This window comes from Scyliorhinus canicula, chromosome 20 (assembly GCF_902713615.1).
Source record: "Scyliorhinus canicula chromosome 20, sScyCan1.1, whole genome shotgun sequence".
In the NCBI taxonomy this organism is placed as follows: domain Eukaryota; kingdom Metazoa; phylum Chordata; class Chondrichthyes; order Carcharhiniformes; family Scyliorhinidae; genus Scyliorhinus; species Scyliorhinus canicula.
Genome location: NC_052165.1, coordinates 83118596 through 83146371, shown reverse-complemented (window position 1 = coordinate 83146371; position 27776 = coordinate 83118596). Strand labels below are relative to the sequence as shown.

The 27776-nt window shown below is 45.7% G+C and overlaps 1 protein-coding gene across 4 annotated transcripts in view; it reads right to left on the bottom strand.

Annotated features, from left to right (window-relative positions):
* The window catches only part of LOC119955164 (aldo-keto reductase family 1 member D1-like), a 97526-nt gene that overhangs the window by 10012 nt on the left and 59738 nt on the right, over nucleotides 1–27776 (bottom strand). For all 4 annotated transcript variants that reach the window (XM_038781122.1, XM_038781119.1, XM_038781120.1 and 1 more), the window contains exons 4-7: nucleotides 18008–18085; nucleotides 11423–11545; nucleotides 6595–6704; nucleotides 2858–3023 (exon numbers count right to left, since the gene is read on the bottom strand). In XM_038781122.1, coding sequence (XP_038637050.1) covers nucleotides 2858–3023; nucleotides 6595–6704; nucleotides 11423–11545; nucleotides 18008–18085 — 477 coding nt within the window. The remainder of the gene's footprint in view (nucleotides 1–2857; nucleotides 3024–6594; nucleotides 6705–11422; nucleotides 11546–18007; nucleotides 18086–27776) is intronic.

The following is a 27776-nucleotide window of genomic DNA, read 5'->3' as shown; positions in this document are numbered from 1 at the left end:
TCATGGTGATTACTCATTCTATCCCAAATAAGTGAACAGCACAGTGGTACAGTGGTTAGCACTGCTGCCTCACTGTGTCAGAGACGCAGGTTCAATTCCAGGCTGTCTGTGAGGAGTTTGCACTTTCTCCCGTGTCTGCTCCTGTTTCCTCCAACGGTGGAAAGATGTGCAGATTAGGTGGATTGGCCATGTTAAATTGCCCCTTTGTGTCCAAAAAAGGTTAGTTGGGGTTACGGGGATAGCATGGGTGCGTGAGTCCAAGTAGCGTGCTCCTTTGGAGGGTCAGTGCCGAATGGCCTCTTTCTGCACTGTAGGGATTCTATGATTCTATGAATTGTTTCTAGAAGCTTGTCCACCACTGATGTTAAACTGGCTGGTCTGTAATTAATGGGGACATCTTTCCATACTTGGAAATATGGATCTTTCAGAAATACAGTAGTCCCCCGTTATAACGCGGGTGTTCGGGTCCAAGACAGCCACCCGCGTTGTAACCGAGCCGCGGATATCCAAGATGGCGGATATCGAAATGAATGAACGAGAGGAAACATCGCTGACTATGCTGAACATTGCTGAATGGAAGGGCGTTTTAAATAAGAAACAGCAAAGTTCGTTCAAGTCTTAAATCAAGTTTTAAATTTATTAAAATATATACAATAATATACAGTATACATACAATAATATACTTAAAATTGTACTTACACGCATATTTTTAAAAATCATTTTAAAAAGTCTGTGAGTTTCCTCTGGCGCATCCCCTTCCTCATCTTGACTTGTGCTTGCCTCTGGAGGTTCTTCAGGTGCAGGATGTATATTGGGTCGAAGTCTTGCTGCTCTGTGTATGCTATGAGCCACTTCAGGTGCGTGATGGCATCCGAGTGGCTCTTTGCCACTGTGGGCTGGGGTTCTTCTTCTTCTTCTGCCTCCTCTTGGGTGACCTGGTCGATGATCTCCTCCTCTGTGAATATTTCTGCGGGTGCCATGTCGTCCTCTGCTGCTGACCACCTGTCCACCCAATCCTGGAGTGTTAGGCTCTCATCCAGTTGGTCCTCTAGCCTCTCCTCAGCTGCCCTGATCTCTGCTTCAGTAAAGCCTACGAAATCCTCTTCATCCGGGTAATGTTGGGGTCGTGGGAGTGCTGCTCCTAGGGCCTTGTTCCAGCAGTTGGCGATGGTCTTCTCTGTCACAGCTCCCCAGGCCTTCCCTGCCAGATAACAGGCATCCTTGATGGTGATGGCTTTCAGGTAATCTGAGACAGTGAGAGGAGAGTCTATCATTTCCAGGATCAGTTCCTTTTTGTACACAGACTTGAAGGTCTGAATGATGCCAGCATCACATGGCTGGATCTTGCTGGTGGTGTTCTTTGGGAGATAGAGCACTTGGATCTGCCCATCCCTGGTCTTGAGAACATCTCCCTGAGGGTGGGCTGAGCAGTTGTCCAGTAGGAGTGTGGCCTTCTGCGGTAAGTTGCGGGCTCTAAGGTGGTCCCTGACACTGGGTACGAAGAACTTGAAGAACCACTCCTCAAATAAGGAAGCTGTCATCCAGGCTTTGCCAGAGTTCCGGTAGGTAATGGGTAGGTTCTCCATGTTGATGTGGTGAAAGCATCTAGGAGACTTGAATTTGCCCACAATCAATGGCTTCAGCTTGTGTGTTCCCGTGGCATTGCTGGCAAACAGGATGGTGAGCCTGTTCTTGGCTTGCTTGTACCCCAGAGTCTTGTGGGCATCATCCTTGACAGCTAGGGTCTTGTCAGGCAGCATCTTCCAGTAAAGCCCTGACTCATCTGCATTGTAGAGTTGCTCTGGGGTCAGCTCCTCTTGCACCATGTAGTTCTTGAGGATGTCGGGAAAGGCTGCTGCGGCTCCTGAGTCGGCGGATCTCTGTTCACCACTGATGGTAACTGCACCTATCCCATGTCTTTTCTGGAACCGATGGAGCCAACCCTTGCTGGCTATGAAATTGCTGTCCTCTGGGTGGAGCTGGTGATGGAACTTCTCAGCCTGAGTCCTGATGATAGGTCCAGATAGGGGGGTGCCACCAGACTGTTCCTGGACAAACCAGGTGAACACAGCCTTCTCTAAGTTACTGTCACTAGCGTTCCTTGCCTTTTTCCTGCTAAGCCCTTCACTCTGAGAAACTGTCCCAACATATGCTCTTAAATTGGGCTCATCTTTCACCCACCCACGGAGGGTTGACTCTGGTACACCAGTCTCTCTGGATAATTTTGCCTTCGTTTCCCCGTTTCGAAGCCGGTCTATCAAATGTATCTTTTGACTCACTGAGTAAGACTTGCGCTTAAACATTTTGAACGACAGCAACTGAACTCGAAGATACCTGCACTGGAAAAGGTATCCCTTTTATGGCTGTGTAACTGGGCTAATCGGTCGCGGCTACTCATCGCGGCTAATCGTTCTACAGTACAGTGATCATCGCTGCTAATCGGTCTAATCATCGCGGGTAATAATCGCTGCTAATCGGTCTAATCATCGCGGGTAATCATCGCTGCTAATCGGTCTAATCATCGCGGCTCAAAAAGGTGCTGTTTCAAAAAGAGTTTAAAATGAGTCAAGTAAGTTGGGGTCCATAAACCCCCCCGCCGTATATCGCGAACCGCGGTATTGCGTTATAACGGGGGACTACTGTAGTCATTTAATACAGATGCATTTAAGAGAACATTTAGACAAGTATATAATGGCAAAAGGTACTCTGACAGGGTTAGATGAAGGCCGTTGGGAAGAGGCTTTCCTGAAGCAAAAACAGCAGCTGGAACAGTCAGACGTCTGTCTGTACTGCAGCTATATCTCAATATAATATCCAATTAAATCTAGCCGTGTAAAAGAACAAACCAGAACCATACCTCAAAGTTTTCCTTAATCCGCTCTGGGTTAAAGCTTTTTGGAATTATGACTGTGTTCCTCTGAAGCTGGAAACGCAGAGCAACCTGGGCACTTGTCTTCTTGTACTTGGCTGCCACCGAGTTTAGGAGAGCATCGTCCAACAAAGGAGGAATCTCGGTATTCACCCTGCCAACATAACAAACATTATGGTGGTGGCAAAAAATAATCCCCCTATAATTCCCTGATACCTCCAAGAATGCCTGGAATACGCTGCCAGGGGTGTTTGTGGAAGCAGATACAATACGTTCAAAAGGCATCTCAACAAATACATGGATAGGATGAGTATAGAGGGATACGGCACCAGGGAGTGCTGAGGGTTTTGGCTAAGGGTAGTTACATGACCGTTACAGGCTCAGAGGGCCGAAGGGCCTGATTCCTGTGTGTATTGTTCTTTCTTCATTTTTGGGGTCCAGTTCCTTGGCTAGCAGCAGCTCCTCCGTTACCTGATCCATCACCATTCTACATCTTCTGGGCAGTTAACCCAGAACAAAGTAGCAATTCAGCTTGTGTTTTTCTGCTCAGCACAGACACTTGTAATTCATGTTGCTCTGTTTGGAGCTCCAAAGTAAATATGAATGCGAGTGTGACAAACAGAAAGACATTTCAACGTTGACAGCTCAAGGTTATGAATGCTTTACAGCCAATTCAATATTTTAGAAATGTCTGGATGTTACTGTTGTGATGCAGGATACACAGTGGACAAGTTGTACACAGTAAGATCCCAAAAATATAAATGAGATAAACTAGCAAGTAATTTTAAAAACTTCTTTCACAGGACATGGACATCACTAGCAAGGCTAACATTTATTGACCATCCTTAATTGCCTTGAGAATGTGGTGGGAATTTCTCACCACATTCTTGAACCGGTGCTGTCAATATTGTGTAGGAACATGCACGGTGCTGTTGAGGAGGAAGTTTGAAGAATTTGATCGAGCAACAGTAAAAGAACAGCAATATGGTTCTAAGTCAGGATGGTGAGTGACTTGAAGGGGAACGTGTTCCCATGTATCTGCTACTGCTGTCCTTCTAGATGGTAGAGGTCACACGTTTGGAAGGTGCTGTTGAATAAGTCTTGGTGAATTCCGTCAGTGCAACTTGCAGTGGTACACACAGTTGCTACTGTTCGTTGGTCGAACAACTCCCTTTTTTGAGTCCTGGAGAGTTTCTCACCGGTTTATCCCACACTTAGAATTTCTTTTCAGCACTAGGGAGCTGAACTCAGAGATCGGGCTGCCATTTTTAAAGGGTGCCTTGATCTCTAAGTGAGCTAGTGTTTCCCCCACACCCCCCAAACATGGGCAATGTCACCCGCCCAGAAGTATGGGTACTACCCCTCAGGTTAGGATAACCCGCTACGGGGTCCCTACAGGTCCACCTCTTCAGGCCCCCACATGTCCAATTACAGGCCCCCTCCCCTCTAGGCCCCCCCAGCCATCACCCCCCAATTTCCTGAGGCTTTCACTTACTTGCCCTGCACTCCCCACCTTTCATATCCTCCATCCAGCCTCCTTTCATGGGCATGATCCCACTTGGGCACTGTCCCTTGGCAGTGCCTCCTTGGCACTCTTGCACCCACCCTGGCAGTTCTCCTGTTAGTTTGGCAGTGCCATCCATAGATACATAGATACAAAGAAGTTAGGAGCAGGGGAGGCCTTTTGGCCCTTCGAGCCTGCACCGCCATTCATCACGATCATGGCTGCTCACCGAACCCAGGAACCTTGGCAGTGTCAGGGTGGCAGTGCCAAGGTGCCTGCATTCCAGGTAGAGGGTCAGGGAGCCACCTTACACTATCCCTGGCAACGCAGGGGCCTCTGATGGCCTAGGAGACCTGCTGAGTGCCATTCCACCTGGCCTACGTTTACGTGGGTCAGTACTGATCGGTGCCCACCTCCTGGGGTGGCTGGTAGATCACAGGAGGCCTGTAGATCCGGGGTAAGCTCGCCTACATAGGTTAAAACCTACTTGGGCGTGCCATTTGGTTATGCCCCTTTTGGGCTGGATTCTGATTCCGACACCTCGTGGGACCTGGGTATAACCGCAAGGTGTACAGTCTGCCAGGAAGCGTCTGGGTGACCTCTTCCGGTATCTGCCAGCCGCATTGCACTCTCACTCGATCGCAATGAGGCCAGTAGATCGCACCCATTGATTTCAGTCACGACTGCACCTGAGACATAATAATCGACTTTGACCTATGCTGACTGATTGGCATGTTGCCAGGGTGACGGTGAGCTCATGCATCAGATGGAAAACTGGGTATAAATATAGCCTCACCTCAGTTATCTCGGGGGGGGGGGGGGGGGGGGGGGGGGGCAGTTGGTGTTCACCTCCTCTCGAGCAATGAGTTGTTGTTAGGGCTCCCATCGCTTTGAGAGCTCCATTTCTAAGATCTACCGGCCAATTGGAAGTGTGGCAATAAGGCCCTGTTTGTGCTAAATAACTAATTACAGGCATGATGGGATGTTTTTTGGTCAACTTGAAATGAGACATATTAAAGGGATTTTTGACCTAGTCTATTTAAGGAAAGTTTGCATGCACAGATCAACCGTTTACAAAATGCAAATGTAGGAACTCGAGCTGGCACCTGTACCTACAATATTTGAAATTTGGAGAACGATGTCTGAAGTGTGGACTTGCAGTTAGAAGAAAGACATCATTTGGCAGTTTGGATCAGAACACACATTTTATCTGTCTATGACACAGTTCAGAAGAGTAGAAAAATCAAACATCAGAGACTATTCACATCAGCGATGGCCTATAGGAGCAATCTCACACATACCACGCCCTGGGTGAAGCCTCAATGAACAGAACAAACCTCGGAGAAGAATTTGGCCAATTCAGTTCAAAGGGATAATCTTTACTTATGTCTGAAGCTGTGAGCGTTGAGGCAAATTGCGACCAGTTGTACAGCAAAAAATTTGAATACATCGTGTACTTGACGCATGTTTACTGAATAGATTGTGTTATATCATAAGTTCAGTGTCGAGTGTTTGTTTGAGGTGTAAATGTTTGACCTCTTGTGAGAGTATAGAGACCAAAAAACTCAGCAGAAGGCTGGAACCAGGAATGGTGGTCACTGCTGGGACTGAACTTGACCCAGGGATACAGCATTGTTGCTGCTTGGGACCATGGAAAACAGAGGCTGTGTCACCTCAGCCAGTGAACCAGTCTGCAGCAAAGGTTGGGGGCTTGATTGTTGAGGTTTAGAGTTGTCGGGGTGGAATGTTGTTTCTGCATAGGTGGCGGGTGATGATCATAAGAACTCCCCCCCCTCCCCCTCCCCCCCCCCGCCCCCACTCCCACTCCCCCTCCCCACCATCAACCCCCCCCCCCTCCCCCCACCCCTCACAGAGCTCAAGACAGGCCATCAGTTTTCACTGGAGGTTCCAGTTGTCAAAGAGCCCACCACAGCAGTTGGAAGAGATCCTCAATCCATCATTTAAATGGCAGAATTGACCTCTGGACAGAATGGTCTTTGACACCTTCCTGCTGCTAGAAAAGTGCTCCTGTCTTCCTGGTTATTTTGAACCCCCCCCCCCCCCCCCCCCCCCCACTTCCTTCCTCCCCTCACCAATGCCTCTCAGCCCTCTCCACTGTCTCACCTCCCACACATTAAAGGGTTGGCTGAGTGGAACCATACCCCAGCAGGGTGTCAGCTCTCAAAGAGCTGGCGGAGGAAAGAATAATTAGGCTGCTTACCAGAAGGAGTCCCGACAGGTTCCCAGAGGACTGTAGCCCACGATAACAATTCCATGGGAGTCACAAAATTCCCTTAATTTGGGCTGAGTAAAGTATGGGTGACATTCGACCTGAGCAGAAAAAGACCAAAAAAATAAAAATCCACTGGAGTTTTGATCAGTGGACAAAAGGCGTTAGTCTGCATCTTTCTGTGTCAATTCTAGAATATAGGATCTTTCTGTCTGGGTTCATGTATGTAAAGTGCTGACAAGCAGAGAAATCTGGGCGTGCATGTCCACCGATCACTGAAAGTGGCAACGCATGTGGATAAGGTGGTCAAGAAGGCATACGGCATGCTGGCCTTCATCGATTGGGGCATTGAATATAAAAATTGGCAAGTCATGTTGCAGCTGTATACAACTTTAGTTAGGTCTCATTTGGAATATTGTGTGCAATTCTGGTCTCCACACTACCAGAAGGATGTGGATTCTTTGGCGAGGATACAGAAACGGTTTAGTAGAATTTTGCCTGGTATGGAGGGCATTAACTGTGCGGAGAGGTTAGGTAGACTCAGTTTGCTCTCACTGGATCGACAGAGGCAACCTGATAGAGGTATGCAAGATTATGAATGGCATGGACAGAGTGGATAGTCAGATGCTCTTTCCTCGGGTAGGAGAGTCAAGTACTAGGTTTAAATAGGTTTAAAGTGCATGAGGGAAAGGTTAAAACTGATGTTCGAGGCAAGTTTTTTTTTTACAGAAGGTGGTAAATATATGGAACACTCTGCCTGGGGAGGTGGTGGGAGCAGGTATGGTAGCGGCATTTAAGGGGCATCTAGACAAATATATGAATAGGGTGGAAATGGAAGGATACGGACTCCATAAGTGCAGACGGTTTTAGTTTAGGCAGATGCCATGGTCGGCGCAGGCTTGGAGGGCCAAAGGGCATGTTCCTGTGCTGTAGTGTTCTTTGTCCAATCTCACCCCAGAGGATATGCATTGAAGCTCAACCAGACTGATCATAACTTGGGGGTGAAGGAACTTGGGAATGGGGAATCTGGGCCAGGGGAGGGGAATATAGAATCAGATCAGTGCCAGGAAAGTCGGAATGGTAATTTGCACGGACGTAGGGGTGGAGAATGGGTTTCTGCGAGATGTGATGCTAGCTGATTTTAAAGGGAAAGGATTAGAATCTTAGGAGAGAAAACCATTAACCACTCACTAGCTAACATGGGGACCAGGACAGGGAATTCAATGGTAAACAGTTTGGTGATAATAAGGTCATGGGGGCAAGAGGTGAATCTCATTGAGAGTCTAGAAAGGGCAAGAGTGGAGATGAAAGAGAAACTAGGGAAAGGTGTGACTTCAGTTCGTGGGCAAAGGTTAATCTTAGAGGAAGAGGTAGCTGATGGGATGGTCTTGATTTTAGTAACAAAGAATTATGAACTCCTCGCAGTTGATTGATGAATGCAGGTAGAGCATCAACAGATTGATGTTGTCTATATGGGCTTCAGTTAGGCCTTTGACAAGGTCCCTCATGGCAGACTGCTACAAAAGGTAAGGACCTCACACGGGACTTCACACGGGAAGTCACATGGCAAGATGGATACAGAACTGGCTACGTCATAGAGGGCAGACAGCTGCATTGGAAGGGTGCTTTTCTGATTGGAGGGCTGTGACTAGTGGTGTTCCGCAGGGATCAGTGCTGGGACCTTTGCTGTTCATAGTATATATAAATGATTTGGAGGAAAATGTAACTGGTCTGTAAGTTTGCGGAGGACACAAAGGTTGGTGGAATTGCAGATAGCGATGAGGACTGTCAGAGGATACAGCAGGATTTAGATCATTTGGAGACTTGGCCCGAGAGATGGCAGATGGAGTTTAATCTGGAGAAATGTGAGGTAATGCATTTTGGAAGGTCTAATACAGGTAAGGTCTAATGCAGGTAGGGAATATACAGTGAGTGGCAGAACCCTCAAGAGAATTGACAGTCAGAGAGATCTAGGTGTATAGGTCCACAGGTCACTGAAAGGGGCAACACAGGTGGAGAAGGTAGTCAAGAAGGCATACGGCATGCTTGCTTTCATTGAGTATAAAAAATGACAAGTCATGTTGCAGCTGTATAGAGCCTTAGTTAGGCCACACTTGGAATACAGTGTTCAATTCTGGTCGCCACACTACCAGAACGATGTGGAGATTTTAGAGAGGGTGCAGAAGAGATTTACCAGGATGTTGCCTGGTGTGGAGGGCATTAGCTATGGTGAGTTGAATAGACTCGATTTGTTCTCACTGGACCTGATACAGCAGTGTTCTTCAAAGTCGAGGCGCGACCTGCGCGTGGGTCATGGGCGGGTGTCGGGAGGGTCGTGGAGCCATAATCGCTTCCAATCGCGCAAATCCCTGCGCAGCAGCTGGCTTTTCATAACGCAGGCTGCAAGTAGCCGCGAACCTGTTTTTCAAAAAGAATTTGGCCGCATTGCGCATGCGCGTATGATGATCGGCGCGCATGCGCATTCCGCTAACATGTAAAAAAAATTTGCCCGCATTGCACATGCGCGCCCGGTGATCGGTGCCGATACTCGGGCGTGTATGCGCAGTGCGGCCGCTATTTTTTTAAACAGTTGCAGCTTTTTGTTTTACAGCTTCTGTGGTGGTTTTTATTAATTTAATTTTTTTTTCATCTATTTTATTCATTTCATTTTTTTTACAAGTTCGGGGGGGGGGGTTTATTCATTTTTTTCATTTATTTTACTCATTTTTTTTGCAAGTTCGGGGGGTGGGGGCTTTATTTGATAAAATTTTTGCAGGAAAAAAATTCAGAACTTTGGACAGATGGAGACTCCATACTTTCAGACATGGGAAGGCTTTACCTTCATCCAACAGGTTCCATTGGAGGAGCAAACAAGGTAAGAGAAAATGGTGGTTCGCGCAGGTCGGTCAGCGTGGGTCGCGAAGGTCGGCCGGTGTGGGTCCCGAAGGTTGGCCGGTCGGTAAAAATGGGTCCCCAGAAAAAGAATTTGAAGAACACTGTGATAGAGGTCTACAAAGTGTTGAGGGTCATAGACAGAGTGGATCGTCAGAGACTTTTTCCCAGGCAGAGGGGTCAATTACTCGAGGGCAGAGGATTAAGGTGCGAGGGGCAAGGTTTAGAGGAGATGTACAAGGCAAGTTTTTTTACACCGTGTAGTGGGTGCCTGGAACTCGCTGCCGTAGGAGGTGGCGGAAGCAGGGACAATAGTGACGTTTGAGGGACATCTTGACAAATACACGAATAGGATGGGAATAGAGAGATACGGACCCCGGAAGTGCAGAAGATTTTAGTTCAGGCAGGTAGAATGGTCGGAGCAGACTTGGAGGGCCGAAGGGCCTGTTCCTGTGCCATACTTTTCTTTGTTCTTTGTTGTTGGGGATGAGATTGGAGGAGTTTAAGAAGCTAATTGGTGTGAATAGAAGTTGGGGTTTATTCTGAAATAGTGAGAAGTTCTCAAAGGCTTGAGGAGGACCATCCATCTGCTGTCTGCCATTCCATTGTCGTCCATGTCCCTTGGATTTAAATGGGAAGGGCTTTACTGGGGGAATGATCAGGGTGAGAGATTTTAGGCAGAGGGGTGGGATATGGTTGATCAGAGCAGTGACTTCTCTGGTGAATGTGTTGGATCGTTTGCATTTTGCACATGAAATTGCAAGTGTATTAGCAAGCAGTGTTATTTTTCAGGAATAAACACAAAATGAACTGGGATTGGAGGAGGAAAGGGAATATGGGTTTCCCCCAGGTGCTCCGGTTTCATCCTACAGTCCAAAGATGTGCAAATTAGGTAGATTGACCATGATCAACTGTCCCTTAGTGTCCCAAGTTGTGGTTATGGGGAAAGGGCGGTGGAGTGGGCTTAGGTACGGTGCTCTTTCAGAGGGTCGGTGCAGACTTGATAGGTTGAATGGCTTCCTTTTGCACTGTTGGGATTCTATGGTTCTATTTGATGTGGCAAGCTCACATTAAATCACAAGGCCATGGGATGGCCATTAATATTGATCAATTTGGAGGGTGAGATTCAGGGAGGGAATGAGTGAAGTGAATTCAGAGGACAAGGAGCACATTGAGTCGATGTGGAGGTTGAAATCACCGAGGATGAGAAGTCAGTCAGTTCAGAAGCTGGGAGCAGAGGAGGGTAATAGAGAATGAGGATGTTAATTGAAACATTAAAAGGTTAGAACAAAGAGGAGTCACTCAAAGGAGGAGAAGGTGTTGTGGGGTGGAGATACTGACCAAGGTGTGATTTTGCAATAAGATCGTAGATTGTATGGAGCGCAGGGTACTGAGGAGTGATCTTATAGCGGTGTGGAAGATCATGAGAGGCATGGATAGGGTTAATGCACTCAGCCATTTCCCAGGGTTGTGGAATTGATAACTGGAGGGCATAGATTGAAGTTCAGTGGAGAAAGAATTTATGGGAATCTGTGGAGCAATTTTTTACCCTGACGGTGGTACGTATGTGGATGAGCAGCCAGAGGGAGTGTTTGAGGCAAGAACATTGACAACATTTACAAGGCATTTGGACAGATGCAGGGATAGGGAAGGCTTAAAGGGATATAGGGTAAATTCAGTCAAATGGGGTTATCTTAGATGGGCTTTTTAGTTGGCATGGGCCAGTTTGGGCCGAAAGGCCTATCCCCACACTGTAGATTGTATGGTTCTATGAAATCTACACTGTCACCACAACAATCTGGCTGAGGTAAGTGCGAGAAGATAGGGCCAGGCAGAAAGGCTCCCTTTAGGGTGAAGATTTCAGTACATCTGCTGGATTCAGTGGGAACACAACACCTTCACGCTTCATATAGCAAATGGACAGTACCTGGTTTACTGCCGGCTTGTACTTCAGACCTGGTTTGTTCAGGATCAGCTCCAACTGTCTACGATTGAAATTTGACACACCAATCGACTTGACCAAACCAGAATCTTTCAACTCTTCCAAGGCCTAGAGCAAGTAAAAATACGCATACAATAACAAATTACTGTGAATGTTGGAAATCAGAAATCAGACCTGAAACGCTGGGTGGGATTTTCCTCCCACTCCACAGAGTGTTCTGCAGTGATGGATATGGTGATATGCATCACTGTAAATACACAAGGGGTTAATGTAAATACATGTAGACTAGCTAGATACTAGAGGGAGCACCAGAGACAACACACACACACACATTCAACCTATAGATCAATTAGATAGGACACGACCAATGGGCATTCACGATGCACACAGAGGTGACACGACCACAGGAGGGCATTACACCAACCCATAAAGTCAGTGAGTACAGACACAGAGTTGATTAAATATCACTTCCAACCATGTGGATTGTAGCAGACTGGTCAGTCAGTCTGGGTAGCTATAGTAGGATTAACAGTAGTGTCGAACCCAAGTAATAGAAGTGTATATAGTTTAATAAACGTGTTGAAGTTATCTCCACGTCTGAACCTTCCATTGTCAAGTGCACCACAAGGAAGCCGCTTATGCCACACTTAGAGCAGAACAAGACAATGGATATTGGCTTTCCAGTGCCTGGTGGCAGGGTCTTCTGGTCCTGCCACTTTCAACACACCCCTCACTACTACAAAACACAGTTGCACTATCGGCAGGACCTTGAGATCCCGCCAGCCTCAATGACTAGAACCCCCATTCACTAGCTCGAATTTTTACTCTCCTGGTGCTGACTGACCTGCTGAGCAATTCAAGCATTTTATGTTTTTATATCAAATAAAAATAGCTTTGACTTTCATTTTACCATTAGTCAACCAGAATGATTTTTACAACAATCAACAATGGTTTCATAAGACCATAAGAACTAGGAGCAGGAGTAGGCCATCTGGCCCCTTGAGCCTGCTCTGCCATTGAATGAGATCATGGCTGATCTTTTGTGGACTCAGCTCCACTTTCCGGCCCGAACATCATAACCCTTCATCTCTTTTTACTTCAAAAAACTATCTATCTTTACCTTAAAAACATTTAATGAAGGAGCCTCAACTGCTTCACTGGGCAAGGAATTCCATAGATTCACAACCCTTTGGGTGAAGAAGTTCCTCCTAAATCAGTCCTAAATCTACTTCCCCTTATTTTGAGGCTATGCCCCCTAGTTCTGCTTTCACCCGCCAGTGGAAACAACCTGCCCGCATCTATCCTATCTATTCCCTTCATAATTTTAAATGTTTCGATAAGATCCCCCCTCATCCTTCTAAATTCCAATGAGTACAGTCCCAGTCTACTCAACCTCTCCTCGTAATCCAACCTCTTCAGATCTGGGATTAACCTCGTGAATCTCCTCTGCACACCCTCCAGTGCCAGTACGTCCTTTCTCAAGTAAGGAGACCAAAACTGAACACAAAACTGGCCTCACTAACACCTTATACAATTGCAGCATAACCTCCCTAGTCTTAAACTCCATCCCTCTAGCAATGAAGGACAAAATTCCATTCGCCTTCTTAATCACCTGTTGCACCTGTAAACCAACTTTCTGTGACTCATGCACTAGCACACCCAAGTCTCTCTGAACAGCGGCATGCTTTAATATTTTATTGTTTAAATAATAATCCCGTTTTCTGTTATACCTACCAAAATGGATAACCTCACATTTGTCAACATTGTATTCCATTTGCCAGACCCTAGCCCATTCACTTAACCTATCCAAATCCCTCTGCAGACTTCCAGTATCCTCTGCACTTTTCGCTTTACCACTCATCTTAGTGTGATCTGCAAACTTGGACACATTGCCCTTGGTCCCCAACTACAAACCATCTGCGTAAATTGTGAACAATTGTGGGCCCAACACAGATCCCTGAGGGACACCACTAGCTACTGGTCGCCAACCAGAGAAGCACCCATTAATCCCCACTCTTTGCTTTCTATTAATTAACCAATCCTCTATCCATGCTACTACTTTACCCTTAATGCCATGCATCTTTATCTTATGCAGCAGCCTTTTGTGTGGCACCTTGTCAAAAGCTTTCTGGAAATCCAGATATACCACATCCATTGGCTCCCTGTTATCCACTGCACTGGTAATGTCCTCAAAAAATTCCACTAAATTAGTTAGGCACGACCTGCCCTTTATGAACCCATGCTGCGTCTGCCCAATGGGACAATTTCTATCCAGATGCCTCGCTATTTCTTCCTTGATGATAGATTCCAGCATCTTCCCTACTACCGACGTTAAGCTCACTGGCCTATCATTTCCTGCTCTCTGCCTACCTCCTTTTTTAAACAGTGGTGTCACATTTGCTAATTTCCAATCCACCAGCACCACCCCAGAGTCTAGTGAATTTTGGTAAATCATCACTAGTGCACCTGCAATTTCCCTAGCCATCTCTTTTAGCACTCTGGGATGCATTCCATCAGGGCCAGGAGACTTATCTACCTTTAGCCCCATTAGCTTGCCCATCACTACCTCCTTAATGATAACAATCCTCTCAAGGCCGTAACCTGTCATAACCTCATTTCTATCAGTCACTGGTATGTTTTTGTGTCTTCAACTGTGAAGACCGACCCAAAAAACCTGTTCAGTTCCTCAGCCATTTCCTCATCTTCCATTATTAAAACTCCCTTCTCATCCTCTAAAGGACCAATATTTACCTTAGCCACTCTTTTTTGCTTTATATATTTGTAAAAACTTTTGCTGTCTGTTTATATATTCTGAGCAAGTTTACTCTCACACTCTATCTTACTCTTCTTTATAGCTTTTTTAGTAGCTTTTTGTTGCCCCTTAAATATTTCCCAGTCCTCTAGTCCCCCACCAATCTTTGCCACTTTGTATGTTCTTTCCTTCAATTTGATACTCTCCCTTATTTCCTTCGATATCCACAGTCGATTTTCCCTCTTTCTACCGTCCTTCCTTTTTGTGGGTATAAACCTTTGCTGAGCAGTGTGAAAAATCGCTTGGAAGGTTCTCCACTGTTCCTCAACTGTTCCATCATAAAGTCTTTGCTCCCAGTCTACCTCAGCTAGTTCTTCTCTCATCCCATTGTAATCTCCTTTGTTTAAACACAAAACACTAGTATTTGATTTTACCTTCTCACCCTCCATCTGTATTTTAAATTCCACCATATTGTGATCGCTCCTTCCGAGAGGATCCCTAACTATGAGATCATGAATCAATCCTGTCCCATTACACAGGACAAGATCTAGGACCGCTTGTTCCCTCGTAGGTTCCATTACATACTGTTCTAGGAAACTATCGCGGATACATTCTATAAACTCCTACTCAAGGTTGCCTTGACCAACCTGGTTAAACCAATTGACATGTAGATTAAAATCCCCCATGATAACTGCTGTACCATTTCTACATGCATCAGTTATCTCTTTGTTTATTGCCTGCCCCACCATAACGTTACTATTTGGTGGCCGATAGACTACTCCGCCTTACTATTCCTGATTTCCACCCAAATGGATTCAACCTTATCCTCCATAGCACCGATATCATCCCTAACTATTGCCTGGATGTCATCATTAATTAGGCTTTTAATTCCAGATTTCTTTTTTTATTTGAGCATTACCCAGGCTCTCTGGATGTTTAGTACAGAGACACTACCACTATATTATTGCCTTCCCACTGTCATACAGAGACAATACCACTATATCATTGCCTTCCCACTGTCATACAGAGACAATACCACTATATCATTGCCTTCCCACTGTCATACAGAGACAATACCACTATATCATTGCCTTCCCACTGTCATACAGAGACAATACCACTATATCATTGCCTTCCCACTGTTATACATTCACTTTTGTGTAAAGGGATCTACTGGGAAACAACTCTGCTTTTACCATATCGAACCATTCATAATATTATAATCATAATCACAACACATCAATCAAACAAACCCTCAGTCTCTTGAATAACGAGCCTGTTCAATCCTTCCTGTTAGGTGTAACACATGTTTACATTTCAGTCTCGTAAATAGTTTTTGCACTTTCAATTCATTTGTGAGTTGTGGACATTGCTGATCAGGCCAGCATTTGTTGCCCATCCCTAATTGTCCTTGAACTGAGTGGCTTGTTCAATCATTTCAAAGGGCATTTAAGAATCATGTGGGTCTGGAGTCATATGTAGGTCAGACCAGGTAAGGATGGCAGATTTCCTTTCCTGGTGAGTCAGTTGGGTTTTTAGGACAATCATCAATGGTTTCAAGGACGTCATCAGACTTTCAATTCCAGAATTCAAGTTTCACCATCTGCCATTTCCCCAGCTCGATCCCTTTGAATCCTTTTTGCTATGAGATTAGAACTGTTCAGAATACTCTGCAAATGGTCCAACTGAGGATCTGTAGAAGCTTAAGGGATGGCACAGTGGTTAGCACTGCTGCCCACAGCACCAGGGACCCGGGTTCAATTCCGGCCTCAGGTGACTGTGTGGATTTTGCACTTTCTCCTCATGCCTGCGTGGGTTTCCTCCGGGTGCTCCGGTTTCCTCCCACAGCCAATGATCCGAAGGTGAGGTGGATTGACCATGCTAAATTATCCATTAATGTCCAAAAAAGTTAGTTGGGGTTATGGGGTTGCAGGGATGGGGTGAGGGAGTGGGCCTAGGTAGAGTGCTCTTTCAGGAGGGTCGGTGCAAACCCGATGCATTGTGGGCCGCATGCCAAAGCCAGATGTACTGCATGTGGACGCAGGTTGCCAACCAATGGCAGCAAAGTTTTTAGTCTGTTCCAGGAGCAGCAGTCAAACAATTAAACACTATTAATACACAAAGTGAGGAATGGACTGATCTGATTGAACTTTTTCATGCAGGGTGAAGAATAGACAAAGGAACATAGGAATAGCAGAAGGTTATTGAGTCGCTCCAGCTCTGTCCACCATTTGTTTATATTATGGTTGATCTGTGACCTAATTCTATATATCTGACATCCCCCCCATAGCCTTAATAACTTTGGCTGACAAAAACTATCAAACTCTGGTCTAAAATTAACATGAGATCTGGTTCTACTGCAGCTATGCTTCCCTCGACCAAGACTCCCCAGCCAGAAGAAAGAGATTTTATCCTACCTGCTCCCCTTCATATCTTGAAAACTTCAGTTAACATTCTAAATCCCAGACAATTCAACCTTAGTTTGTGTAATTTCTCCTCATAGCATAATCCTTGGAATCCTGGTATAATTCTGATCCATCTACATTGCACTCCGTCTAAGGACAAATATCCTTCCTAAGGTCGATGTCCAGAATTGGTCACGGTATTCCAGGTGTCGTTCAAACCAGGCTCTGTAGCTGACTTCTACCTCCATGTATACTATATAAAATAAAAACCAGCAATCTTTAAACCTTTTGATATTTTCTCAACCTGTCCCTGATTACAAGGAGAGGTTGAGTAGACTGGGACTGTACCGATTGGAATTTAGAAGGATGTGGGGGGGATCTTAGAGAAACATATAAAATTATGAAAGGAATAGATAGGCTAGATGTGGAGAGGTTGTTTCAACTGGCGGGTGAAAGGAGAACTAGAGGGAATAGCCTCAAAATAAGGGGAAATAGACTTAGGACTGAGCTTAGGAGGAACTTCTTCACCCAAAGGGTTGTGAATCTATGTAATTCCCTGCCCAGTAAAGCAGTTGAGGCTCCTTCATTAAATGTTTCCAAGATAAAGATAGATCGTTTTTTGAACAATAATGGGTTATGGTGTTTGGGCGGGAAAGTGGAGCTGAGTCCACTAAAGATCAGCCATTGAATGGCGGAGCAGGTTCGAGGGGCCAGATGGCCGACTTCTGCTCCTAGTTCTTATGTTCTTATGGCATTTTAACCATAGAATCCCTACAGTGCAGAAGGAGGTCATTCAACCCATCAAGGCTGCACTGATCCTCTGAAAGAGTACACCACTTTGGTCCAGCCCCCAACCCCAAACCCATCCCCCCAAAGCCACCCAACATTTGGACATCAAGGGCAATTTATCATGGCAAATCCACCTAACCTGCACATCTTCAGATTGTAGGAGAAAACCAAAGCACCTGGAGGACACCCACGCAGACACGGGGAAAAAGTGCAAACTCCACACGGACCAAAGGTCGGAATCGAATATTTTTTTGAAACTGACAGAGCTGAGGATGAACAGAAATGTTGAAAACTACAGCACACAAATTATTGAGAAATGGAATGAATTAGTAGGAGAAAGTATGATTAAAAGTGGAATAATGAAAGGCTTATGATCGGATCATGTTGTGTAACAAACTGAATGTTTTAACCTAAATAATACCAGACATGTGTATAACAAGCTACCATTTATTGCACTCAACTTATAAGCAGGTGTAAGTGTTGATCTAAAAGTCACGTAGCATAAACTGGACTATGACTTCCCTGTTTGCTGTTGCCGTTTTGCTGTTGACCAGTTCTAAATCAACAAAAAGAAGCAACTTGCGCAAGGTGGAGAGGGGAAAATAAAGAACTGGTCCACCTTACCTCCCAAGTGGCACACAGGTCAGTTGGATGGTACAAATACTTCCCATTTTCATCTCGTGGGTAAATCACATCTCCTGGCTGCAGTGGATAAATAAAAGGAATTACAACCGGAACAACTTACATTTATATAACACCTCTGATATAATAAAAACGTTCCACATTTGCTTCATCTCTTTATGGGGGCAAAAGAAAGAATAAATAAAAATAAATAATAAAACAAAATATCACACCCAGTAGAGGAGATAGAATTATACAATCATACAAAAGGTTACAGCACAGAAGGAGGCCATTCGACCCATCTTGTCCTTGCCAGCCCGAGGACATCCAGGTGCTCTTTCTAATCCCACCTCCCTGCACTCGGGCTGTAGCTTCCAGTACTTAAGGTCCAGGTAATTTTTAAAAAGAGTTTAGGGTCTCTGCCTCCACCATCAACTCAAGCAGCGAATTCCAAACACCCACTATCATCTGCGTAAAAAGATTCTCCTTTATGTCTTCTGCCACTTATCTTGAATCTATGTCCCCGGGTTCTACCAAGAGGAACACCCTATCCTGTCCACCCTATCTCATAACTTTGTACATGTTATAACCTGACCGGATCCTATTGGTGGGGACAATTCGGGCAGCATGGTGCTTCACAGCTCCAGGGTCCCAGGTTCGATTCCCGGCTGGGTCACTGTCTGTGCTGGGTCACTGTCTCCTCCCCGTGTGTGCGTGGGTTTCCTCCGGGTGCTCCGGTTTCCTCCCACAGTCCAAAGATGTGCGGGTTAGGTGGATTGGCCATGATAAATTGCCTGTAGTGTCCTAAAAAGTAAGGTTAAGGGTTAAGGGTTGTTGGGTTACGGGTATAGGGTGGATACGTGGGTTTGAGTAGGGTGATCATTGCTCGGCACAACATCGAGGGCCGAAGGGCCTGTTCTGTGCTGTACTGTTCTATGTTCTATGTTCTAATTGGTTACCCCATGTATCTTGAGGAATCTGAGCTCTCCCAATGAGGGAGGGTGGGGCAATCAATAGCAATGCAGCAGTATAAACAGAGCTGGCCAGTGTGGTACTGGCTAGACAGGGAATTAAGAGTGAATGACTGGTTCTGTGTACGTATTGTTGTAAATGAAGTTACTTTCTGTTTGACTCTACAAACGCCTGCTGAATTCTTTGTGGTCCTCATAAAAGTACACCTCAATTAAGACCCTCAGCCTTCTTTGTTCCAAGGAAAATGACCCCACCCTATCCAATCTATCCTCATAGCTACACTTTTCTAGCCCTGGCAACATTCTTGTAAACCTCCTCTCCACTCTCTCCAGAGCAATAACGTCCTTGCTGAAACGTGGCGACCAGAATTGCACAGAGCATTTGAACAGATTATTAAAAGCCTGGTAAAAGAGAGATGCTTTATGGGAGTGCTTTTCAAACTTTTTTCCCAGGACCCACTTTTGCACCCTCACAATCCTCTTGCCTTGCTTGCCAGCAACTAGAAAATAGAAGAAACTCTCCTCCATGATTTGCAGCCAAAAACATGTACGTACAGGCGCTTGACGGCAAGTGTTACGTGCAGAGAAAGTGGCCTGCTCACTGCTGCAGCTTCATGCCGGAAAGCTGTACACAGCCTCATTTCTTTCTTATTTAAAAGATGGTGGTTGCTGCTTTTCTCAAAAGAAATGCTAGTAGCAGCCATTGGGCTTTTCTCCCACAATCGGGACCACCACTGGAACGACTTGGCAGATCGCTCTGCGACCCTCTTGACACCTGCCCGCAACCCAACCAAGGATCGCGACCCGCACTTTGAAAAACCCTGTTTTAAGGAGTGTCATAAAAGGACGATAGAAAGACTTTGGGCGGGATTCTCCGACAGCGGGATCCTCAGCTTTGCTGGTAGCCACAATGGGAAACCCCATTGCCGGGAGAGAGGATCCCTTGTCGGCAGGGGCGCGCTGCACCAGAAAAAAATTCTGGCGGGACAGACAATCCCGCACTTTACATTTTCCTTTCATAAGATGTGGACTTCGCTGTCTGGGCCAGCATTTATTGACCATCTTTAATTGCCTTGAACTAGGGATGAACGGTGGCAGTGGTTAGCACTGCTGCCTCACAGTGCTGTGAACTCTGGTTCGATCCTGGCCCCAGGCTAATGTCTATGAGGAGTTTTCACAGTCTTCCCGTGTTTGCATGGGTCTCAACCCCACAACACAAAAATGTGCAGGCTAGGTGGATTGGCCGTGCTAAATTGCCCCTCAATTGGAAAAAAAATAATTGGAGCTCTAAACTTATAAAAATAAAATTGCCCTTGAACTGAGTGTCTCGCTCGGCCATTCCAGAGGGAAGTTAAGAGTCAACCACATTGTTGTAGGTCTGGAGTCGCTTATAGTCCAGACCGGGTAATGATGACAGTTTTCCTGAATGAAAAATGAAAATTGCTTATTGTCACGAGTAGGCTTCAATGAAGTTACTGTGAAAAGCCCCTAGTCGCCACTTTCCGGCGCCTGTCCGGGGAGGCTGGTACGGGAATCGAACCGTGCTGCTGGCCTGCTTGGTCTGCTTTAAAAGCCAGCGACTTAGCCTGGTGAGCTAAACCAGCCCCTGGTCTGCCTTAAAAGGCATTAGTGAACCAGATGGGTTTTTACAACAATCAATAATTATTGTCATAATCACTGTTACTGAGACAGCTTGCAATTTCAAATTTAATGAATTGAATTCAAACTCCAACATCAGCAAGAGTGGGATTTAAACCCATTGTCTCAGAACATTAACCTGGGACACTGGATTACCAGTCCAGTGACATTGCCGCTACACCACGGTCTCTCTAAGAAAGGCTTACATTTATCTAGCACCTTTCATGACCTCAGGATGTCCCAAAGTTATGGCCAATGAGGTACAATCATTATTTTAATAGAGGAAACACAGCATTAAAAGTTACATGCCGCAAACTCTTACAACAGCACCCTGTCGTTTATTAACTTGGTTCAGTGAGGTATATTGTCTATCTTCAAAGTCTGCCATGGGATCTTTCAACAGCCACTAGAGAGAGAAATTAAACAGTACCTTCAGTTTCACACTATTTCTCAATGGCAGCAATTAGCTCCAGCACTGGAGCAATCCCTCAGGACTGGGCGACTGGTCGATGCCAGACTCACAGACCCCGGAGCACCAGCACAAATCAATTAACCAATAATTCATATAAGAACAAAGATCAATACAGCACAGGAACAGGCCCATCGGCCCTCCAAGCCTGCGGCGACCATGGTACCTGCCTGAACTAAAAGACATACGGAGTCCGTACCCTTTTATTTCCACCCTATTGTCCAGGTGCCCCTCAAATGCCGCTATCGAACCTGCTCCCACCACCTCCTGAGGCAGTGCGTTCAAAATATTTACCATCCTCTGTGTGCCTCAGTTCTCAACTTTCCTCCACACATTTTAAACCTATTTGACCCTTGACTGCTCAATAAGTTATAACCACCAGGTTTATAGCTTAAACACAATAACTGTTTATTTATAACTGGAACAAAATTGAAATATGCAATAATTATATCAGAATGATGGCCAGCTACTCTGTACTCCCCTCATTTACCATCCCACTCGCTACCCAAACACACACAAGACAGACACACAAAGAGAGAGGAGAAAAGGATGAAATAAGAGGATCAACATGAAATGAAAGATGAGGATGTCTTTGCTTCTAATGTTGATGTCGTTGCAGCAAGCTGTCCTCCCAAGATGCTTAGGGATCGGAAAAACTGGTTGGATTGCTAACGAGGATCTTCTGGGAGGAATATTCAGTCAGAACTCCCAGGCTGTAAGATTCTCACTGGGTAATTTTTATTAACCTGGGCTTTCACTGAGAGTATGTACTTTAGGCCTGTTCAATTCTCCAATTCAACCAGAATGACTAACAGCCTCACTGGGATAAGAAGAGTTCCCCACGTGATGTTTTAAAAAGGGTTTGTAAATAACTGACCCTGTCTGCAGCTAGTAGCTAGGCTGATCTCCCCGCAGTTCAATGTGGCTGTGGAGAGGGAAAGGTCTTTACTTTGGATCTCCAGACAGAATCCAGCAGATGAGAGAGAGAGACCAGGCTCTGGCCCTTCCACCATCTGACAAAAATGCAAGTGAAACCTGGTTTCCCGAAGGAACATTCCAGAGACAGCAGAACCAATCACTGTCTCGTCCTCGAGAAGAACCAAGCTCTTGGAAATATCTCATTGGCCACCAGCCAAGCCAGTCAGTCTGGGTCATCGCTGATGTCAGACCAAACAGCACATCCTGCTGGAGGCTCCTGATTTTAAATTAAAGTTAAAGCTGCTTGATCGGTGTAGACTCGATGAGCCGATTGGCCTCCTTCTGCACTGTATGTTCTGCAATCTTAAAGACATTCACCATAGAATCATAGGAATCTACGGCATGGAGACAGGCCCTTTGGCCCAAACTGGTCCATGCCAACCAAAAACCCAATATAAGCTAACCCCATTTGCCTGCACTTGGCCCATATCCCTCTAAACCTTGCCTATCCATTTATCTGTCCAAATGCCTTTAAAATATTGTCAATGTCCCTGCTTCAACCACTTCCTTTGCCAGTTCATTCCACATACTTACCACCCTCTGTGTAACAGTTATATTGTGAAGTTTTAACAATATGTTATATTGCAGAATGTGACAGTATTAAGGATGAACTTTACGTTTTCAGCTCTGGAACACCTTTAACCCCCATAGCTGGTGTCATCTGTCTTCTCAGAGTCTACTACTAAAGCAGAGACACGCAACGGATAAATAATCTACTTGCTGTGAGGTGACAAGAAGTGCTTCTCTTGCCTTCACGTGAATAACATGGCTGGTTGTGGGCCTCCTGTTAACCTGTCCAAGGAGGGCTGGTGAGGGAGGTTGTCTGAAATTTGGAGGGCCTGGCCCATCGATGTGCACAATTGTCCCTGCAGCTGATGTAATTAATTGCAATGAGAAAGGTCGTCAGGCCCTTCTCCCAATGCAACAAATTGAGTGCTCTGTTCATTTTGCCCTGGTTATTAGGCTCTATGTTCTAGGACATGACACAGTGCCACAAATTGCTGATGTTAGGAATGTATCTGAAACAAATTCAGAATAGAACAAAAGAACACAGAACAAAGAACAATACAGCACAGGCCCTTCGGCCCTCCAATCCTGTACCGGTCATGACACCAACCTTTGCTAAAGCCCTAAGCACCTCCTTGTGCCGTATCCCACTATACCCATCCTATTCATGTGTCTGTCAAGATGCCTTTTGAAAGCCTTTAATGTATCTGCTTCTACAACCTCCCCTGGCAATACGTTCCAGGCACTCACCACCCTCTGCGTACAAAACCTGCCTCGCACATCTGTACTGGAGTGTTGACTTTGGGCTGCATTAGAATGCTTAAAGTGGGAGTTCAGTGACTGACAGACAATAAAGGTTCATTTTTATCTGAAGTCTAGTCTTTCTTTTATTTAGTAAATTAACTTCATAGTTTCTGTTTTGGTTGGAAGAAGCTGAGTTTTAAACCAGCTTTAAACAGAGTTTAAGGCTCTACTTGCAGCTGCAGCTTGTTAATTGTTTCATTGGATTAAGCCAGTTTTCAGAGGCTCAAGTCAGACAGTATAAAAGGTGGAGAATCTTAAAAGTGCTTACTTTGTTTGTACTGGAGTGCTGACTTTGGGCTGCATTAGAGTGCTAAAGTGGGAGTTTGTGTCTGAGGGAGTTTGGTGAGAGGGAGAAAAGTGCTCCTTTCATTTCCTACACTTCCTCAAAGAGTGTGAGAAGAGCCGGGAGTTTACAACGAATACAGCTGACTGGGAACAGAGTCAGAGGGCAGAGTTCCAGCTGATTCACAGGGCAGAATCTCAGCTACATTCTGTAGTGTAAGAGTTGTTCGGTTTTTTTTGGCGGGGGGGGGGGGGGGCAGCAAGCTATATTTGTATCATTCAGCAGAATCACCAATTTTAGAGGGTTCTGTTGAGAGCGGCAGCAGTGTATATATTTTTTAAAGGGCCTATGGGTGTTTAATCTTTAACTTTTTTTCCCCTTTTACATCTCTTTGGGAATTCAGATCAGATGGAATGGAAGCTCGGGCAGTTGCATGCTCCTCCTGTAGGATGTGGGTGGTGAGGGACACCACGAGTGTCCCCACAGACTATACCTGCGGGACATGCACCCAACTCCAGCTCCAGGGAGACCGCATTAGGGAACTGGAGCTCGATGAACTTTGGATCATCCGGGAGTCAGAAGGGGTGATAGAGAAGTGTTATAGGGAGGTAGCCACACCCAAGCTGCAGCACAAGAGTAGCTGGGTTACAATCAGGGGAAGGAAAGGGAACGGGCAAACAGTACAGGGATCCCCTGTGGCCGTCCCTCTTCAAAACAAGTATACCGTTTTGGATGCTGTTATGGGGGGGGGGGGGGGGGGGACCTACCAGGGAAAGGCTATAGCAGCCAGGTCTCTGGCACTGAACCTGGCTCTGTGGCTCAGAAGGGAAGGGGGGAGAATAGAAAAGCGAAAGTGATCGGTGACGCAACGGTTAAGGGAACGGATAAGAATTTGAATGGATAAGAACTTGGTGGTCCCAAATGAGACTCCCGGATGTTTGTTGCCTCACGGATGGCAGGGCCAGGGATTTTTCAGATCGAATCTCCAGTATTGTAAAGGGGGAGGGGGAGCAACCAGAAGTTGTGGTGCACATTGGCACCAACGATATAGCTCAGAAAAGGGATGAGAATCTAAAAAGGGATTTTAGGGAGTTAGGTTGGAAGCTAAAGAGCATGACGAGTAGAGTAGTAATCTCAGGATTGCTACTGGTGCCATGTGCATGTGAGGCAAGGAACAGAGAGCGAGTGCAGCTGAACATGTGGCTACAGGGCTGGTGCAGAAGGGAAGACTAAACTAGTTTGGCAGGGGGTTGGGAACCAGTGCTACAGATCAGAGGATGGGTTAGCTGTTGAACAGGCAGAAATAGTATGCAGCGAGTTGGTGACAGTTCATAGAATAAGGGGGACGAACTTAGAGCATGGTTCAGTACTTGAAACTACGATGTTGTGGCCATTACGGAGACATGGATTTCACAGCGGCAGGAATGGTTGTTAGATGTTCAGGGGTTTAGATGTTTTAAGAAGAATAGGGAGGGAGGTAAAAGAGGAGGGGGAAGTAATCCTGAGATTACTACTCTACTCGTCATGCTCTTTAGCTTCCAACCTAACTCCCTAAAATCCCTTTTTAGATTCTCATCCCTTTTCTGAGCTATATCGTTGGTGCCAATGTGCACCACAACTTCTGGTTGCTCCCCCTCCCCCTTTACAATACTGGAGATTCGATCTGAAAAATCCCTGGCCCTGTTAATTAGGGAGTGCATCACAGCTGCAGAAAACGAGATAGTCGAGGAGGGTTTGTCTACTGAATCAGTATGGGTGGAAGTCAGAAACCAGAAAGGAGCAGTCTCTTTAGTGGGAGTTTTCTATAGACTTCCCAATAGCAGCAGAGAGATACATAGATACATAGAAGATAGGAACAGGAGGAGGACTTTTGGCCCTGCGAGTCTGCTCCGCCATTCATCACGATCATGGCTGATCATCCAACTCAATAGACTAATCATGCTTTCACCCCTTGGCGTTTGATCCCATTCTCCCCATGTGCTATATCCAGCCGCTTCTTGAATATATTCAAGGTTTTTGCATCAACTATTCCCTGTGGTAATTAATTATTTGTGTGAAGAAGTGCCTCCTAATCTCTGTCCAAAACGGTTTACCCTGAATCCTCAGACAGTGGCCCCTGGTTCTGGACACACCTACCATTGGTAACATCTTCCCTGCATCTACCCTGGCTAGTCCTGTTAGAATTTTATAAGTCTCTATGAGATCCCCCCCCCCCCCCCCCCACATTCTTCTCAACTTCAGCAAGAACAATCCCAATCTAGTCAATCTCTCCTCACATGACAGTCCCGCCATCCCTGGAATCAATCTGGTAAACCTTTGCTGCACTCCCTCGAGAGCAAGAACATCTTTCCTCAGAGAAGGAGACCAAAACTGCGCACAATATTCTCAGTGTGGCCTCACCAAGGCCCTGTACAATTGCAGCAACACATCCTGGCTTGTATACTCAAAACCTCTTGCACTGAAGGCCAACATACCATTAGCCTTCTTTACCACCTGCTGCATCTGCATGCTTACCTTCAGCGAATGGTGCACAAGGACACCCACATTCTGCTGCACACTCCCCTCTCCCAATCTACAACCATTCAGGTAGTAATCTGCCTTCCTGTTTTTGCTTCTAAAATGAATAACCTCACACTTATACAAATTATACTGCATCTGCCATTGGTTTGCTCACTTGCTCAACCTGTCCCGATCTTGCTGTAGGATCCCTGCATCCTCGTCACAATTCACCCTCCCACCTAATTTGGTATCATCTGCAAACTTTGAGATGTTACATTTTGTTCCCTCATCCAAATCATTAATATATATTGTGAATAGCTGGGGTCCCTGCACCGATCCCCGTGGCACCCCACTAGTTACTGCCTGCCAATTTGAAAAGGACCCATTAATCCCTACTCTTTGTTTCCTCTCTGCCAACCAGTTTTCCATCAGTACATTTCCCCCAAGCCCATGCGCTTTAATTTTGCACAATATTCTCTTCTGTAGGACTTTATCAAACACCTTCTGAAAGTTCAAATATACCACATTGACTGGCTCCCCCTTGTCGACTGTACTGGTTACCTCTTCAAAGAATACCAACAGATTTGTCAAGCATGATTTTCCCTTCATAAATCCATGCTGACTGACTGATCCTGCCGCTGCTTTCTAAATGTTCCGCTATAAAGTCCTTGATAATGGATTCAAGCATTTTCCCCACTACCGATGTTAGGCTTACTGGTCTATAATTCCCTGCTTTCTCTCTATCTCCCTTTTTGAATATCGGAGTGACATGAGCTACCCTCCAATCTGCAGGGACAGTTCCACAGTCTATAGAATCCCGGAAGTTGACCACCAATGCATCCACTATTTCCAGAGCCACCTCCTTAAGCACTCTGGGATGCAGATTATCAGGCTCTGGGGATTTATCTGCCTTCAATCCCATCAGTTTTCCCAGCACCATTTCTCTACTAATGCTGATCTCCCTCAGTTCTTCCCTCTCACTAAACCTTTCATTCTCCAACATTTCTGGGATCTGATTTGTTTTCTCATTTGTGAAGACAGAATCAAAGTATGTAAATCAAAGTATGGATGGAGGAACAGATTGGGTGTCAGATCTTGGAAAGCTGCAGAAGTAATAGAGTTGATGTCATGGATTACTTCAACTTCCCTAATATTGACTGGAACCTCCTTAGTGCAAATGGTTTGGCTGGAGCAGATTTTGTCAGGTGTGTACAGGAAGGATTTCCCACTCAATATGTAGAAAGGCCAACTAGAGGGAAGGCCATATTGAATTTGGTGCTTGGTAACGAACCAGGCCAGGTGTCAGATGTCGCAGTGGGAGAGCATTTTGGTGACAGTGACCACAACTCCTTGACCTTTACCATAGTCATGGAGAGGGATAGGATCAAACAGTATGGGAAGGTACTTAATTGGGGGAGGGGAAAATATACTGATATTAGACAGGAGCTGAGGAGCATAACAAAGAACAAAGAACAGTACAGCACAGAAAGGCCCTTCGGCCCTCCAAGCCTGCGCCGACCATGCTGCCCATCGTAACTAAAATCTTCTGCACTTCCAGGATCCGTATCCCTCTATTCCCATCCTATTCATGTATTTGTCAAGATGGCCCTGAAATGTCACTAC